Source organism: Mesocricetus auratus, unplaced genomic scaffold (assembly GCF_017639785.1).
Source record: "Mesocricetus auratus isolate SY011 unplaced genomic scaffold, BCM_Maur_2.0 Super-Scaffold_100006, whole genome shotgun sequence".
NCBI classification, from domain to species: domain Eukaryota; kingdom Metazoa; phylum Chordata; class Mammalia; order Rodentia; family Cricetidae; genus Mesocricetus; species Mesocricetus auratus.
The window spans coordinates 101,489,022-101,505,943 of record NW_024429190.1 but is presented as its reverse complement, the minus strand read 5'-3'; the positions used below and the strand labels follow the sequence as shown (position 1 = coordinate 101,505,943).

Genomic DNA, 16,922 nt, shown 5'->3' with positions numbered 1-16,922 from the left:
AAAGGAAAAGAAAGGAGAGGAGAGAGGTTACCTTCTCTCAGCTTCTTTTCAGTTTGAGGCTCCAAATATGAACTAATAAGTGCTTTGTTGAATTTGGATCAAAAGTTCTTATTAATATTGACTTAGAGTCTGTTCTTTTCTATAGTGCTAACTCAGAAATAGAAATGATCATATAGCCATTACTTAAAAGCTGTGCCGTTCCCCAGACAGGTTTACTTACACTTCTTGGGTTACAGTTGCCAATGACCTTGTCCCACTTCTTCACGAGATGAGTAAATATTAGATCTAGCACAGCCTCCTCGTGTGCAATGCTATTTATATTCACACGGAGCCTTGGCTGGCTACACACACCCTAGGAAATGTCTAAAGTTTACTTCCCACGTATCTAATTTGGAAAAGAGGTCACTAAAAACACAAAGGTAATAGCAGCACAGACTATCCGGGCACATGAAAAGCCAGTAACATCTGTGCACTAAACTGCAAGAGCAAATCCTTACAAAATTTCCACTTCTGAGTGTTCAAGGCAAGGTCTTACTCTACTGCCCAAGCTGGCCTTGAACTCTTGATTCAAGAGATCCTCTCACCTTAGACTCCCAAGTAGCTGGGACTAGAAGTGAGTAGTGCTCTGTGCGGCTTCTTCCATGCTTGTGAACATTCACTCTCTACCATACATTCTCCTTCTGGTCTCCACTGTATTAGCAGATGAGTGAGATCAAAGACCAGGAAAACTAGTGAGGTATTGGAGTATACACCTGCGTTCAAGCACACAGAGGCAGAGGCAGGGGGATTTCTGAAAGTCTGAAGCCAGTCTGGTCTACATGCCAAGTTTCAGGCCAGTCCAGGCTACATAGTAAGACTTTGCCTCAAAAAAAAAAAAAAGGAAAAGAGAATAGAAAAACCTATTAATTTTTTGAGAAACTGAGTCGCTTGTCCTCCTTATGATAGCATAATATCATCCCCCCAACATCTAGCATAACCCTACCGGTCATAAAAAAAAAATGAGGGTCTGTTTCAATCAACAGCAAAACACTCATTGACAATACTATTAAAAATCATATTTTTATTTTTCTGCATACAAGTGTTTGCCTACAGGTGTGTGTGTGTGTGTGTGTGTGTGTGTGTGTGTGTGTGTGTGTGTGTGTGTGAATACCTGGTACCCATGGGAGGCCAGAGAGGGTGTCATATCCCCTGGAATTGGAGTTAAAGCCGGTGTGAACAACCATGATGTTGCTGGGAACCGAATCAAGGTCCTCTGCAAGGGCAGCCAGTGCTCTTAACCACCTCTCCAGTTCCTCATGACCAATATTCTAAACGTATCTTTCCCCCAAACCATCCTACCGCTGTGACATTGGGAACAAGAGCTGTGGGTTCAGTCACTCCGAAGAATAGGTTTCCCAGAATAGTGTGTCTGCTCTCCAACAGTTTACACAATCACATCACACAACAAGGGCATGAATGACAAGAAAGACCTGTGTAGCCATGCATCCCGAACTCTGGCTTACACACAGTAAGCTAGCCTTGCATCTAGGCACTCTGCCTTACTTACATTCATGAAGCTAGCCCTGTACCCATGCACTCTGGACTTGGGCTTGTATACATTAATCTAGCCCTACACCCATACACTGGGTTACACACATTAACCTAGCACTGCACATATGCACATTCTGGATTACACAAATTAAGTTAGCCCTACAAACACGCACTCTGCATTATACACTTTAAGCTAGCCCTGTATATATGCACTCTGGGTCACACCTTAAGCTATCCTGAACACATGCATTCTAAATTATACACCTATAAACTAGCCCTGCACACATGTACTCTGGGTTACACACCTTAAGCTATCTCTGCACACACACACACACACACACACACACACACACTCTGGATTGCACACATTAAACTATCTCTGCACACATGCACTCTGGGTTACACACATTAAGCTATCTCTGCACACACCACACACACACACACACACTCTGGATTGCACACATTAAACTATCTCTGCACACATGCACTCTGGGTTACACACATTAAGCTATCTCTGCCCACATGTGCTCTGGATTACTCACATTAAGCTAGCCCTGTACATATGCACTCTGGATTATATACATCAAGCTAGCCCTTAACTCCTGCACTCTGGGTTACACACCTTAAGCTATCTCTACACACACACACACACACACACACTGGGTTACACACATTAACCTATCTCTGCACACATGTGCTCTGGATTACTCACATTAAGCTAGCCCTGTACATATGCACTCTAGGTACACACATCACCCCAAACTTCGGGACTGCAACTCTGGGCAGTAGCAAATGTATTCACATCCGTATGGACCCGTGTCACTGAAAAGAAGGGACAGGAAGTGAAGAGGAGGTGGGATGTCCGTCCAGGAACCTGGCCATCAGCACTGTACACGTAAGAACTCTGGGGCCGCCCACCCATTGGCCCCGTAGTTCTTGAACTTTCTCTAGCACAGGGAGCAAGTTCAGCGGCCTCCCTTAGAACTGGTGATGGTCTCGGCTCCCATGGATGGGACCAGGAGGATATCAAGATCAACGCCCTCTATAAACTGCTCCCGAGAGCACATGCCTGTGTCACAGACAAGAGCACACAAGTTCTTCCCTCCCTTCTATAAAGGGTCTGCCTCCCGTTTCTCTTCAGGTGTTTTCAATTCTGCTATGCGACGTACTGGAAGAATGGCATTTGCAGCTGTGGCTTCTGGTCGCTGTGCTTAAGAAACCACAGTCAAGTGTCTCTTCAGACTTTCATGTCCCTTTCTTGTGTGTAGAAACGGCTATTAGGTGCTTTTCCTTTACCTCTAAAAGGAAGGCGCAGTTAGTTAGTAGGAGATGGTGTGGATGTTGTCTGAGTGATCCCAGGGGTCCTCAGGTCAGTGAAGGCATGCCCTTGACAGGGACCGTAAAACCCTGGCTGAGCAAGTCACTCCTCCAAACATTCCCCACCGTCTGTGCCAGTCAGAGGCCCAGAACAACCACTCCACCCCATCTTGGACTGAAACCTCTCAAGCCATGAGTAGAAATAATCCTTTGTTCTTCATAAGTTAATTGTGTCAGGCATGTGTCAGCTAAGACAGAAAGCTAGGTAACACAGGCAGAAATTAGAAATAGCATCAAACTCATTCCTAGGAAAAATAAGTCCCCAATTAAGAATAAAAATCCTATATAAGCCAAATTCTTAATCGTTCCATTAGAGCTTTTCATTCTTTTCATCAAATAGGACCTTCCTGTCATACTGACACCCTTTCCACTAAGTGCTCCCCTTGGTCAGCAAGGCAACCACAAAGTCAAGCGCCTAACCAAAGCCTCAGAGGCTAACTCTGCCACCTTCCAACTTAGCAGAAATCTGGGCAAGCCCTCCATTCTCTCTACATTTACACTTACCTCTGAGATAAGAAAACTTCTAGTACTGGCCTCAAGTAACTGCATGGTGAGACACATAATGTTCTACTCACAACTCGTGACTCACCATAAGACCTCAACAAATGGCTCCTGCCTATGGCAGCAGTAAAAGGGGAACAGCAGCAGCAAGAGACGTCTAGACTATTCCCCAAACTTTATTTCCTCTAGGTTCACTATTTTTCAATTATTTTTGTTCGTCCGTTTTGGTTTCTTTGACACATGTCACTGGGACTGGCCTTGAACTTACTACATAGCCTAGGACAACGTTTAACTCTTGCTCTTCCTGCTTCCGCCTCCCAAGTGCTGGGACTATCAGCATTTGCTGCCATGCCTGACGAGCCTCACTCCTAGAACAAACCTAAGAACCTGCAGATGCAGTTACTAACCCCATGTCTGTCTTCTCTCTCTCTCTCTCTCTCTCTCTCTCTCTCTCTCTCTCTCTCTCTCTCTCTCTCTCTCTCTCTCTCTCAAAAGAAAAGACTACACAGCCTCCACTTCCTCCAGCCGTGTCACTTCTGGTCAGGAGAACTAAGGAGTCAGTGTGACATCTTCAGGAATCTCTTGCCCTGGAGTAACAATTCTCAAAGTCAGGCTCCCAGAGGTAGAAGACCTGGGTCCTGTGTTGCTATATAGAAAAGATCTGACACTTGACACTTCATACCTCAAGGAATAAGAAATAAATATCAGAATGTGGGGCACATCTTTAATCTCAGAACTCAGGAGGCACAGACAGGTGGATCTCTAAGTTCAAATCCAGTCTGGTCCACAAATGGGCTTCAGGCCAGCCAAGGATACACAGTGAGATACTGAGAAGAAATGGAGGGAGGAAGTGTGTATGTGTGCACGCTATGTGTTGAGCCACTGAGATGTGAGGTCTGTTGTTACTCCACAAGAGCCTACCCTATCTGAGCAAGAAGGATGCATATACCTCCACATACTTCCAAGAGGGAAGAAAAGGGGCCTCCAGTTTTTAAAAAAATTACTTCATTATATTTATTTTACTTTGTCTCAGCCATATATTTTGTGAATATCAAAACACAACACATTGACACTGCAGCCTAATGTAACTTACAAATAAACACGCATGCATAAATGGGAATTGGTGCTCAAACATAAACTCAGTGACAGAAGCAGAGTATAAAAGTCACTGTGGAGCTGACAGACCAGAGACTACCCTCCAAGCTTTTTGCCACTGCTTTCATCATTGCTAAACTGCTTTAACCACTTAGAAAAAGCTGCAGAGAAGAGAAAAGCAACATGGAGCAGAGAGGAAGTGTGCATCGCAGTAACAAGTTCACAGGGAGTTCATGAACCAGCCAGTCAGAGCGCAGCAGAAAGTGGCAGTGAATGTTAATTTGATTTAAGGTAAAGAAGAGAGCTTTCTGTTCTGGCAGAAAACAATCACATTTTCCACATCTGAAAAGCGGTACCAGCCCTGCCAGATGATCAGAGATAAGGTGACTGCTTGTTGCTTACACACACAGAAAGCCAACAAGGAAAGATCTTTGTTCAAGGCATAAATGCATCCACAGGTGCTTAGCTCTAAAGTACCAGTGGTCAAGAGAATCGGGTGAGAGGGTCAGCAAATGACCCCCATCAAAACGTAGTGTATAGCGTTAGGCTGGCTACAAGACCAGGGGCCAAAGTCCTAAATGCCACCGGGAAACCCATGGGCCAAATGGCACAGTACCCTCTGCTCCCCCCCCGAGTTCTCTCTCTCTCCAGTAAGAAACTGAGATTTAAGTCAGTTGGTGGTGGCACACGCCTTTAATCCCAGCACTCAGGAGGCAGAGGCAGTCAGATCTCTGTGAGCTCAAGGTCAGCCTGATCTACTGAGCGGGTTCCAGGACAGCCTCCAAAACAATACAGAGAAAGCCTGTCTCAAAAAGGAAGGAAGGAAGGAAGGAAGGAAGGAAGGAAGGAAGGAAGGAAGGAAGGAAGGAAGGAAGGAAAGAAGGAAGGAAGGAAAGAAAGAAGGAAGGAAGGAAGGAAAGAAGGAAAGAAAGAAGGAAGGAAAGAAAGAAGGAAGGAAGGAAGGAAAGAAGGAAGGAAGGAAGGAAGGAAAGAAAGAAGGAAGGAAGGAAAGAAGGAAGGAAGGAAGGAAGGAAGGAAGGAAGGAAGGAAGGAAGGAAGGAAGGAATTGAGATTCAGGCATAGATATATCTGATTCCAAAGCCCTCGTGAAAGTAACACTGTGTAAGACAGGACGCATACAATAAAGAAGATGGGAAACGGACGCTGGCTGGGCTGAACGGGAGATGAATGCTGGGAAAGCGAACAGTGGGGAGGAAGAGGAAGAGCGTGGCAAGGGAAACCTCAGCAGTGTGCAGGGAGACCAAGGACGGAGCAGAGAGCCCGCGTGCGGGAGGGAGTGGTACGAGATGACACTGAACCAGTAGAAGGTGCCACGGGCTCAGTCAAGGAGGCACAGTGCCTTCTGGAGACAGTCAGTGTTAAGAAGGGAACAGGGAGCCGTAAGAAGGGGACAGTCAAATTCAGGAAGACTCTGGGAAATAGTCTCACTAATATCACTACCATACAGAAGATGGATCACAGTCTACGAAGGCATCTTACAAGGAGTTGATAAATACTGAATGGATAAAGGCTGAAACCAAGCTAAGGGTGCCCAGGAAACTGGGTTTCTCTGACATGGTATCAAGTCCACTCTTGCCAATCCTGTTTCATATTGTTGAGTTTGCTACTTAGGGAATGCTGATCATTCTAAGAAACAGCGCTGGTTTGACAGCAAGAACAATAACAAACAATAAAAAAAAAATCACCAGTCAAGTGTGGCCTTTTAATGTGTAAAGTGTCTTAGCATTTCCTCTTCTATGCGGCAGGAGGAACATCTCAACTGCTGTTGCAATCGCTGAAAAGGAGAACAGAATTAACCACATACAACGTTGGCAACGAGGATCAATTCTCCCCAACTCTGCAATTATGTGGGAAGGTTACTGGAGTAAGGAAATCGGTCAATACGCCATAGTACCTCCTGGGTTCTGCTGTGGCATCCCAGTGAAACAGATTAAGCTGTCACAGTCTTGGTGGTGCCCAACTTTCTTGGTACCTACAGTAAGTCTGGGGCCATCTGTAAAGCCTGGGGACACTGTGACAGGTCAGAACCTACCTGGTTTTCTTCGTGGGAAACCCTCATTTGCTCCTTGAGGACAGACATCCGGGCTGCCTCCTCTTTCCTCAAGACTCTCTCCTTCTTGAGCTCAGGGCTCCAGAAAGTCTTGATGCTGTTCATGGAAGATCCCAGTTTGCTGTCCTTAATGTCAAGTTCCTTCCGTAGCAGGTCATTCTCTCTCTGTAGCTCTTTGAGCTGGGCTTGAAGATCCAACATCGTGCTGTCTCTCACCTGCCTCAACATGGAGGGCACCTGGTGGTGGTGATGGGACGAGCCGCCCAGCCCACCATGCTGATCCGTGTAGGAGAGGACATCCGTGTGGGAGAGTCCAGCGGAAGCAATGTTGGGGCTGCTCCCCATGGCTGTGACCCGGCCTCCGTACACAGCTCGATTTGTGGCCCTGCCCAGAGTCATGGTGCCCTTCGGGTAAGTTGTCGATGCCACCCCTTCGTGGTCACTCAGGTACATGGGCCCGGATGTGGCATAGGCAGCATTGAGGGACTGAATGTTCTCCATGGACAGAGTCTTGCCTGTACCCCCGCCTCCCCCACTACTTGTTCTTCGGTGGCCCAAACGAGGGGACCTTGGCAAACGAGGGGACCTGGAGGGGCTGCCCTCCAGGTTAGCGATTGCTCTCGCGCTCCCATACATTTTCCTTCTCTGACGTGGCGCTGCTGAAGAGAAGAAATGCTAGACAACCGCAGGGCGTGTGCCGATGTTCCTTCCGCTTGGCCGGGATCCTCACCGCACTCTTTGTATAGCTGGCACCAGGAAACGACTCCACTCAGAGACCTGCAAAATGGGGGGGGGGGGGAAGATAATTAAAAACAAACTTCTTTGAAATGCTAACTACAATTGCATTGTATCTTAAAATATATTGCCAGAGGTCATTGGATGCTCTCCAAGAAGGCACAAAGTCCTGGGTTCAGTTCTTAGCATTGAAAAAAAAATCTAGATAGACAGACAGATAGAATGATGGATGAATGATGGACATACAGAAGTAGATGATAAGCAAGGGACAAATATGATTGACAGATGACATAAGCAGACAGACAGATGGAATAAAGTGGCCGCCCATATATTTACTTTATAAGGAAAAATAACTCTGGAACATTTCTTACTACATGCAAACTTTTAAGATAATTTTTTCACACTGTGCCCCCAAACCAAAAGTTATCAAAGCAAAGAGGAAATTCTGTTTTCCATAGGAAAATGAAGTTCCCCATCTTGATCTGTGTCAAGTACGGTTTGGAATAAAAAAAAATTCATCATATGGACTTTACCAATAGAATTACCCATCTTTAGGGACATGGCTCTCAAACATACATGGCTTAACAAGGCCTCTGGGAAACTGCTGCTTCCTTGGATGTCTAACATCTGACATATGTGTTGTCCTGTCTCCTCCTGTGCCCTTTAGAAATCACAGACTTCCTTTCTACTGTGCCCATACAGCCCTCTAGATAGCTTCCTACCACTCAGCTGGCATTGGCACATGACTTGGGAGCCCATTGGTAATCACAGAGCTGGAACCAAGAGGTGTTTCTACCAGCAGACACCTGCACAGAAGAGCAGATTCTCAAAGCTACTGCCAGGAGAAGCAAGTAGTCCTTCCTGTCTCTTCCCCTGTCACAGCCTGGTCACTTGACCTTTATCAGCTGACCTTTATCATCACATGACCCTCTTCCCACAGACACGGCACAGGGGAACAGTAAAGAAGATTAAAGTTCCCGGTCCCCTAACTTCTGAAGGCAACAGAGGCTCCCTACGGTGGCGAGTCCAGCACATCAGAACAGTTTTTACGTAGCTGGGGCCACGGGGTTGCAATTATCCATTCAATGCTGAGCCTCTAAAGGCCTTAACAGGTGCCTCGTGACCTCCTTTTGTTGGGAAATCTTCAGTGTGCTTTGATTCCCTTCAGCATGGCAACAGGAGGCAGAGTCTGGAGAGGGGCAAACTGAGGTTGAGATCTCCATGCTAACACAGGTGAGATAGTAACCTTAGTGAATTTCAGAAACTGTCATGAGCTTTAACTCTTCAATAGATAAAAAAGCAATTTTATACCATCTAACTCATTATATTATAAACCAGATGCTATCTATAAAATACCTTTTTGCTACCTAACATAGGAGAGTCAATAGACAGCTTATGTAAAAATAAGGAAATAAACAGCTTTTGTTCTAGTGTCTCAATGGGATTAAAACATTGAAAGCAACACATAGAGGCACCATTTATTTTCATCTGCCTATCATTTATCTGTCCTCCTACCCCTAGACACACTTTCTAGTAATGCAATCTCTATTTTCCTTGAAGAAACTCTTTTAAAACCCATACTTCCAATTCATAAGAAGTAGATGAGGCTGATTCCCACAACTCCATCCTGGTGGCATCAGAGATGAGAACATAATCCAAGTTTGTCTAGTCGTTAGACTCCATTCCAGATATGGTTAGGCAGCTTGAGGAGCGGCGCAAGACCTTCACAAGTCCACACCGTGACTTCAGGCAGAACAGACAGGAAAGATGAGATCATCTTCACTGAGAGCTAGCTGCTTTCAAGATGGAACTCTGAAAATGATGGCTGAATGCTCAGCCCCAAATGGGGCATCTACATTATGCCCTTTGAGACTCCGGGAACATTACAGAAGAGAAGGCTGGAAGAATGGAGAGATGAGAGGAAAAGAAGGTGTGGTGCAGGACACTGACTTCCAGGCACTCCTAAACTCACAGGGACTGAGATCACCTGCCAAGGCTGGGCCTGTCCACATTCTGTACCGAAGTCAGGGCGGGGCCCTGAAGCCCTATCCCTCCCTGGAGGTCTACAGGCATTTATGGTTAATGAGGAAAAGATTTTTCTCTGTGACGTAGTAAACTCAATGGCTCATTAACAAGGAGGACATGGGGGATGGTGAGATCACTCGGTGGCTGAGTAGGTAAAAGTGCTTGCCTTGCAAGCTTGATGACCTGAGTTATACCTTCAGAGTCCATAGTAGAAGGAGAGAAACAACCCTCGAGAAAGTTGTGCTCTGATCCCTACAGGTGTGCCAGAGCACACTCAAACACACACACACACACACTCACATGCTGACACAAAATAATAAGCAATAATTTGAGGGCACACAGTGGTAGAGGGGGGGACTACCAGGAGAAGAAGATGGACAAGAAAGGGTAATGAGGCGTTAGCACAATCAAGACACATCAAATACGAGAATGAAAACGTCAAAATAAAGCCCACTGCATACAATGGGTAAACGCTAAAATAAGAAGAGGAACGATAAATAGGAGACGGACTTCTGGGAACTACCATGTGGAAGGGGCCTCTGCGGTAGTGAGGCTAGAGCCAAAGGCAGCAGAGCTATGCTTGGAAGTGTGTAAAGCCAAGCAAGGGGATACCGTGTGATATTCTGAATCTAACCACCGCTGCAGCCCCGTCTCTCTGGGGCCAGTGTAGTTACACATGCCAGAGAGACGGCGCTAACCGCCCCAGGTCTTAGCCTCTTCCTCCTTCCTTTTCTCATGTGTTTCTTCTTTTACGTAATGCACGTGTGTGCAGGCACATGCGTGTGAAGGTCACAAGGCAACTTTCTGGAGTCAGGTCTCTCCTTCCACCATGTCAGGGCCCGGAGACAGAACTCAGAATGGCAGCAAGTGCCTTTGCCCGCTGAGCCCTCTCGCCAGCAAATACCCCTTCTTGTTGTGGGATATCTGTACACTGTGTGAAGACATATTGCTGTGGTTGGTTGGACAGAGAGCTGAATGGCCAATGGCTAGGCAGGAGGAAGAGGTGGAACCTTCAGACCAAGAGAGGAAGTAGGAGGAGATAACCGAGATGCAAGACACACTTGAAATGAGTCAGACATGCAGAATGGGATAGAGGTAAAAGATTGATTAAAAAAAAAAAAACACTATGGGTTAATTTAAGTTAAAAAACAATTTAACTAAAAACAATTTTATTTAAAAACAAGCTTACGCTACAGGCCAAGCTTTCATAATTAGTAATCAACCTCTGTGTTGTTATTTGGAAGCTGGCTGGGGGGACAGGGAAACACTCGCCACACCTTTTATCTGAGTTCTTTATAATGCCCTCCTATCTGAGCAGGACTGCCCCACCAGTGGCTGTCACAGAAGCAGGAGCGACCCAGCTAAGATGGGCCGAGCAGCAAGGACTCTCTCAGGACATCTTAGAAAGTCACAGAAGCTCCGTGGTCAGTTGTTTCGCAGCTCTGTGGGAGCAATGCGTGACTGATGCCTTTGCCCATACATTTTTTTTGCTAAGTTCTACCTTACTTGGTGTTCCTAACACTTACACCCTAAGGGGTCTTTATATATATGTGAAGAAAATGTTTCCTGTAAATGTTTCCCATTCCCTAAAAGACAGTCTTTAAAGAATTACATATCTCTGTCTACAACTTAGGCACTTCATTTGAAATGTTTACATCGCTCTAAGCTTCATTTCGTTTTCCTTGGAAATACAGCAAAATCATGCTATAGCTAAGATTTTTGTATAAATAATCTCTTCCATAAAAAAGGGAGTATCCATACACCAATAAGAATTCAGTTATATAAATGATGAATGGCACAGACAAGACAGTGGGCCAACATGACTTCATGAATACTTGATGTGTGTGTGGGCACATGCATGCATGCGTGAATGCATGAGTGTATGTGTGTGTTCCTCACACTTCTGGACAGCACAGATATATGCACACACACACTAGCGTGGAGGCTGTAGTGACACACATGGAACTGACCAGTAGTCCCACTCATTTTCTCCCACTTCTTATCTGCATGCTCTACATGCTTTCCATAACGAAGGCAAACTTTTATAATAAGGATTTTCTGGGAGGTTTTCCCTACAACTTCAAAGGTTAACTTAATTTGCTATTTTTACTAAACTTAAGATCTAGGAACTGGGGTCCTAGCTAGGCAACCATTGATACTCACACTTCCCTAAAAAGATCTAAGTGGAACTTGTCCTCCCCTGTCTTCTCCTACATCTGGAAACAGACATTCCTCATTTCCCCAGCTAGATTTGAGGTCTCTCACAAATAACACAAAATTTACACCTTTTCAGAGTTAAACCTCAGTGATTTTGCAAAGCTGGCTGGCCCAGGTTTTGGAGCATGATAACAGCCAATTAAAAATAAATTAATTTGTTCCTTTTGGAAACACACATACAACATACATAACATGTAATATAAAGAAACATTCTCTTGTTCAAAACCAGACTTCCAGAAACTAGGCAAATGATCCAGCAGAAAAGAGCACTTGCTGAGCAACAGGAAGACCCAAGTTCAAATCCCAAACACCCACATAAACTCCCATGAAGGCCTGGCAGTGGTGGCGCACACCTTTAATCCCAGCATTTGGGAGGTAGATGCAGGTGGATCTCAGTGAGTTCAAGGCCAGCCTGGTCTACAAAGTGAGTTCCAGGACAGCCAGGACTGTTACACAGAGAAAAACATTTAAAAAAAAAACTCCCAGGAAGACCTGAGTTCAAATCCCAACCAATCACCCACCTAAGACTCCAGGCATGCCTTCAAGACCCTGTAACCCCAGCACTGCGGTGAGCAGACACAGGAAGATCCCTGTGATGGGCTAGCCACCTAGCTGCAGCTTCAGTGCGAGATTCTGTCTCAAGGAGGCAGGGCGAGAGTGACTGAGCAGGACACCTGACACCGTCCTTCATGCACAGACTGGCACATGCACCCACACAAACGCACGTACTTACACCACACACGCTATAGTCACACACATAGTAAAATAATGAGTATGCTTCCTTGTTTAAAAAGCAGAATACTCTGACACTGCCTCCCAGCTTCCCTGTGCTCTCTCTACCCAGGCTTAGTACCAGATCTAATGCTGAGATCAAGAAAGGGACGTTTTCCTTCTTCACTATGCTCTCAAACAGTTAACAACATGCAAAGCCATTCCTATCCTGAAGTGTTTGCTAAAACAAACCCACGAAGCTGGGTAGACTGGGTTATTGACTATCTTCTCACTGTTTACCAACTGTAACAATGCATTTTCATCCGTTAACTATTTTGTGTCACTTACTGTTATTTTTTTCTTCACACATAGTCTCATCCATATAAGCATGTATACCTTCTCCTTAATTAAAAAAAATCACTTAAGTTATATCCCTATCTCATTCTTAATGTTTGTATTTTTCTGTTTGTCTAGCCAACAATACGATGAATGTTTGTCTCTTAGTATTCCAAAGGTTTTCAGCTTTTCATTTGGTTGATGCGTTGTATTTCATTGCCTTGACCTGTATGTCTCTATTCTTACCAACAGCTTCTACTGCTGGTGTGTTTACTTTTGCCTTTTTACTTTCAATGTTCATTTGCCTTCAACCATATATTCAAATAAGCGCACACACACGCACACACACACACACACACACACACACACACACACACACACACACACGCTGCATGTTCCAGGGTCCTGTGTATACACCTCTTGTGGCCTGTTGTGAATAGCAACAGTTGTTCAGCTGGGGCCAGCAAGACAGCGCAGGCAAAGATGCATGCTGGGAACCTGAGTGCTTTCTGGCCAACATGCATGCTGGAAAGCCGGAGTCCAACACCTGAAACCTGCATAAATGCTGCCAGAGAGAAGAGACTCCATACATGTGCCTTGGCACAGACATGTACAAACTCCAATAATAAATAATTTCTTTATAAACTGATGTCCCATTAATCATGTAGGGTATGCAAAAGCTTTATAGCTCAATTTTTAAAGAATTAGAACCTGAGACTATAACACATGTTTCTTCTAAATTGTCTTTTAGATAGGGCTCACTATGTAACCCTGGCTGACCTAGAACTCTTCAGCTTGGGCTGCCCTTGAACTCACAAAGATGCACCTGCCCCTGGCTCCTGAGTGCTGGGATTAAAGGTGTGTGCCACCACACTCAAGCTTTTTTCTCTAATCTTTTAAAATCTGTCATGAACCTAAATGCTTTCTTAATTGTTAAAGTAACTAATAGGTTATTATAGAAAATTCAGGTGTTAAAGAATTAAACAAAACCACTCAATGTTATCACTCATCAACAACGTTTTTTAACAAAACAATGTTTTCTCCTTGAGTGTAGGCATGTGTACAGGGACATTATTTTGGATGAGTCGGCATTAAATTCCACATAAAATCCAATACTATACTCTCTTTTCTCCCCAATGTTTTACTCCTAACACCATCTCCTTTCTCTACTATGCTTGAGTGCCAGAAAGTGTTTTAAAAGACATGATTATTAATGGCTATCGTAAAAATCCAGAAGATGGCCACCAAATATCCCTTCCCTTCCTGTGAACACATGTCTCTCCTAGCAAGGAAAATTCTATTTCCTTCCTTCTTGAACACAGACTGAACTTACCGCTGGTTTAGACCAGCAAATGCCAAGGATGTGACACTATTCTCACACCGAACTTCACCCTTAGAAAGCCTGGAGATTTCTCTTTCATGTCTTAAAATCCCACTGGCATGACGTAAAGAAGTTGCATTAGGTAACCGAGACTGTCAATTTGATTGGGGCAAGAAATGCATAGATTAGTTTCACACACCACTGGGTGTCATTTCCAGGGACAAATACCTAATGAGGGTTATGGCCTACTGAATGGTTTACCCACTGATGGATTTAAACTCAAAGGTAATGAACTGTGGAAGGTAGGGTCTTGTTGGAGGAAGTCAGTTTTAGGGGTATGTCCTTCAAGAGCTGTGTCTCACCCTAACCCCTTTCATCTGTCCCCTGGCACCAAGACATACACTTCTTCACCTTGCCCTCCCCAAAACCATGAGCCAAGATAAAGAATTCCTCCCTAAAAGGTGCTTTCTCAAACAGTTTGGTCAGATATTTATGTCACTAACACAGAGGTCTAAACAGTCCTACTGGAAATAAAATCCCACAGGAAATCTTTGGAGACAAGACACCACACAGAAACACAGTGATAAAAGTCTCGAAGCATCACAACCAGCACTAAGACAGGCCAGTGAGATGAGCCACCTTGAACTGCCATTCAGTATCATGTGCATGAGTGACACTCTAACACTATAGACAACATTGGGACCATCAGCCAAGCTGCAGAGCCGTGGAAAATAACAAGCTATTGTTTAAAGCCCCCAGGCTTTGGAACCAGTCTCTTAATGCTTTATTGAATGGTTATCTAATCATTTATTTAACTAATCATATGACACGGGTTATTTGTTGAATGAAAATGTAATCATGTTTTAGCTGAAAACATTTCACAATATTTTGATTGAAAAAGTTCTGGCTGACTAATGTTTTGATTGATGAAACACTGGTTACTACCCGAGGATCACATTCTAGAGGAAATACAAGATCGCAATGGAACAATTCATACTCCCATCTTTTCCTAGGCTATTTTCCTTCACAGCCTATGCTCTACACTCTCAGCATTTGTGGAAGATGCCATCTCTACTTGTGGCTACCAAAACTCCCTGAATCAATGGGGATTTCAACACTGTAATATTCAATAAATGCACCTTCAGAGTAATATTATCCCACTACAGCTGTTTTCTCCAGTACTTCTTGAGCAGTTTAGCAAACGTCTGGATTAGTGTAGCTAATCCAGTTTTATACCAAGAAGTCTCAGAGATGTTAGAACCCAAAACCAAATGCGTGATAAAATTTTTTCCACAATTTTTTGGCAAGTGAACCCTTTTCCCTTTAAGATACTTGAACATTTTTCCCTAGAAGATTCTGATTCCCTCAGACAAGAAATGTTTTTTAAGCAGCAGATTAATTCCTGGTGTTGAGTGCAGAGGTGAAAAGGGTTGAGATGTGATATAGCTCTGTCTGCGGGAAATTTACTCCCTAGAATTTTCTTGAGCTCAGATCCAACGGGGTTTGAAGGAATGGTGGTTACAAGAACTAGGTACTACAAAACTGACCTCTAACAGGGAAAGGTCAATGATAAAAGAATTGACTAGAACCATGCTCAGTTGCCCACACCTGTAATCACAGCACTTAGTGGAAACAGAAGAATCAGCAATTTGAAGCTATGTAGAAAGTTGGGGACCAACTTTGGCTATATATGATGCTTCCTAAAAGAATAAAAGCACTACTAGCTATGTTCAAAGTACGAAAACTTCATAATGAAGCCCATTATTTTATAGAGTAAATAAATATAAATTGACATATAAAAATAAATTTGAAAAATGACTGGAGTTTGGGCCTCAAAAACTCCAAGAAAAAGTATAATTCCTATTTATTTTCAAGCCTCAATAATGATGCCTGAGTACCAAAAAGAACACATGTCTGTGTCAGCAGCCGAGAAAAACACTGATATTTGTGTCACCAGACAAGAGATGCTCTGTCCAAGAGATTCCACAGAAACTGCCAAGTCATATAGGCAATGTGGGGGCCACCAAAACGGTAACGGAGCGATCCCCGATTCTGTGAAATAAATGAAAAAAAAACGCAGCAATCACTCCCTCTTCTCACAAAAGGAGAAACATGTTTTCAAGGACAGTTTCAGCGTTTGAAGATTTACAGCTGGAAATATGTCTACTGATTCTGGATAAAGAAATATAAAGTGGTCTAATCTGAAGTTCCTGTGTAAGCTCCTGTCAGCCCTTACCTGCTGTGACCAAAAAGTTCCCAGGGATTTAAGGAACCAGACTCCACCAAGAAGTGATGAGAGTCCCTGGGAGGAACCCACACCTTGCTTTCAACTTTCTACAAGAACAATTATCTGACTAGAGATCCAATGATGTAGAGAGGTCTGGATGCTACATGGCCACAGTCTAACTACAATGTATCTTGAGCTGTCTCCTTAATAGCCGTATTCTTGTCCACCTCCGTGTCTGATCCTAGTGCTGAGCAGGTAAAACCTCTTGGGCTGTCTTAACTTGGCAAATCACTAGCTTCCACCAACCAGAAAGCTAGCCATGTCATTAGACAGCATCTGAGGCTGGCAGCAGAAGTTTCCCCCTTGGCTGCTGTCAGCACACAGTGTCAGGTTCCTACCAACCTACCAGTGTGTGGGAAAGTGTGCTACTTGATGGTTTTCTTTGTTCTGTTATCATAAAAAAATCTGATGAAGCTGTTGTCACTGACGTATATGAAATGTGCGCAATCCGAGTCTGTGTTCCTAGGCCATGGTCACTTGACACCTGAGTCTGTAGCAAACTCTCTCTTAACACTAAAAACTGGGGAGTGTGAATGTGTTTGTGTCCGTGTGTGCACGTATTCACATGTGTGCAGTTAAAAACTGGGGAGTGTGTATACGTTTGTGTCCGTGTGTGCGCGCTTGTTCACATGTGTGCAGTGCTCATGTGGGGATGAGATGACAACCCGGGGTGTCGTGAGCAAAACCTTCCTGTTAATTTGTCTCCTCCTCCCCCT

General features: G+C 44.3%; 1 protein-coding gene across 15 annotated transcripts in view; it reads right to left on the bottom strand.

Moving 5' to 3' along the window:
• Erc2 (ELKS/RAB6-interacting/CAST family member 2) overlaps positions 1-16,922 on the bottom strand; it is an 880,091-nt gene that overhangs the window by 838,268 nt on the left and 24,901 nt on the right. For all 15 annotated transcript variants that reach the window (XR_002384370.2, XM_021231590.2, XM_013118849.3 and 12 more), the window contains exon 2: positions 6,557-7,351. Coding sequence is in view for 14 of the 15 variants with exons in the window: in XM_021231590.2 (XP_021087249.1) it covers positions 6,557-7,210 (654 nt within the window). In the remaining variant the exon portion in view is untranslated. The remainder of the gene's footprint in view (positions 1-6,556; positions 7,352-16,922) is intronic.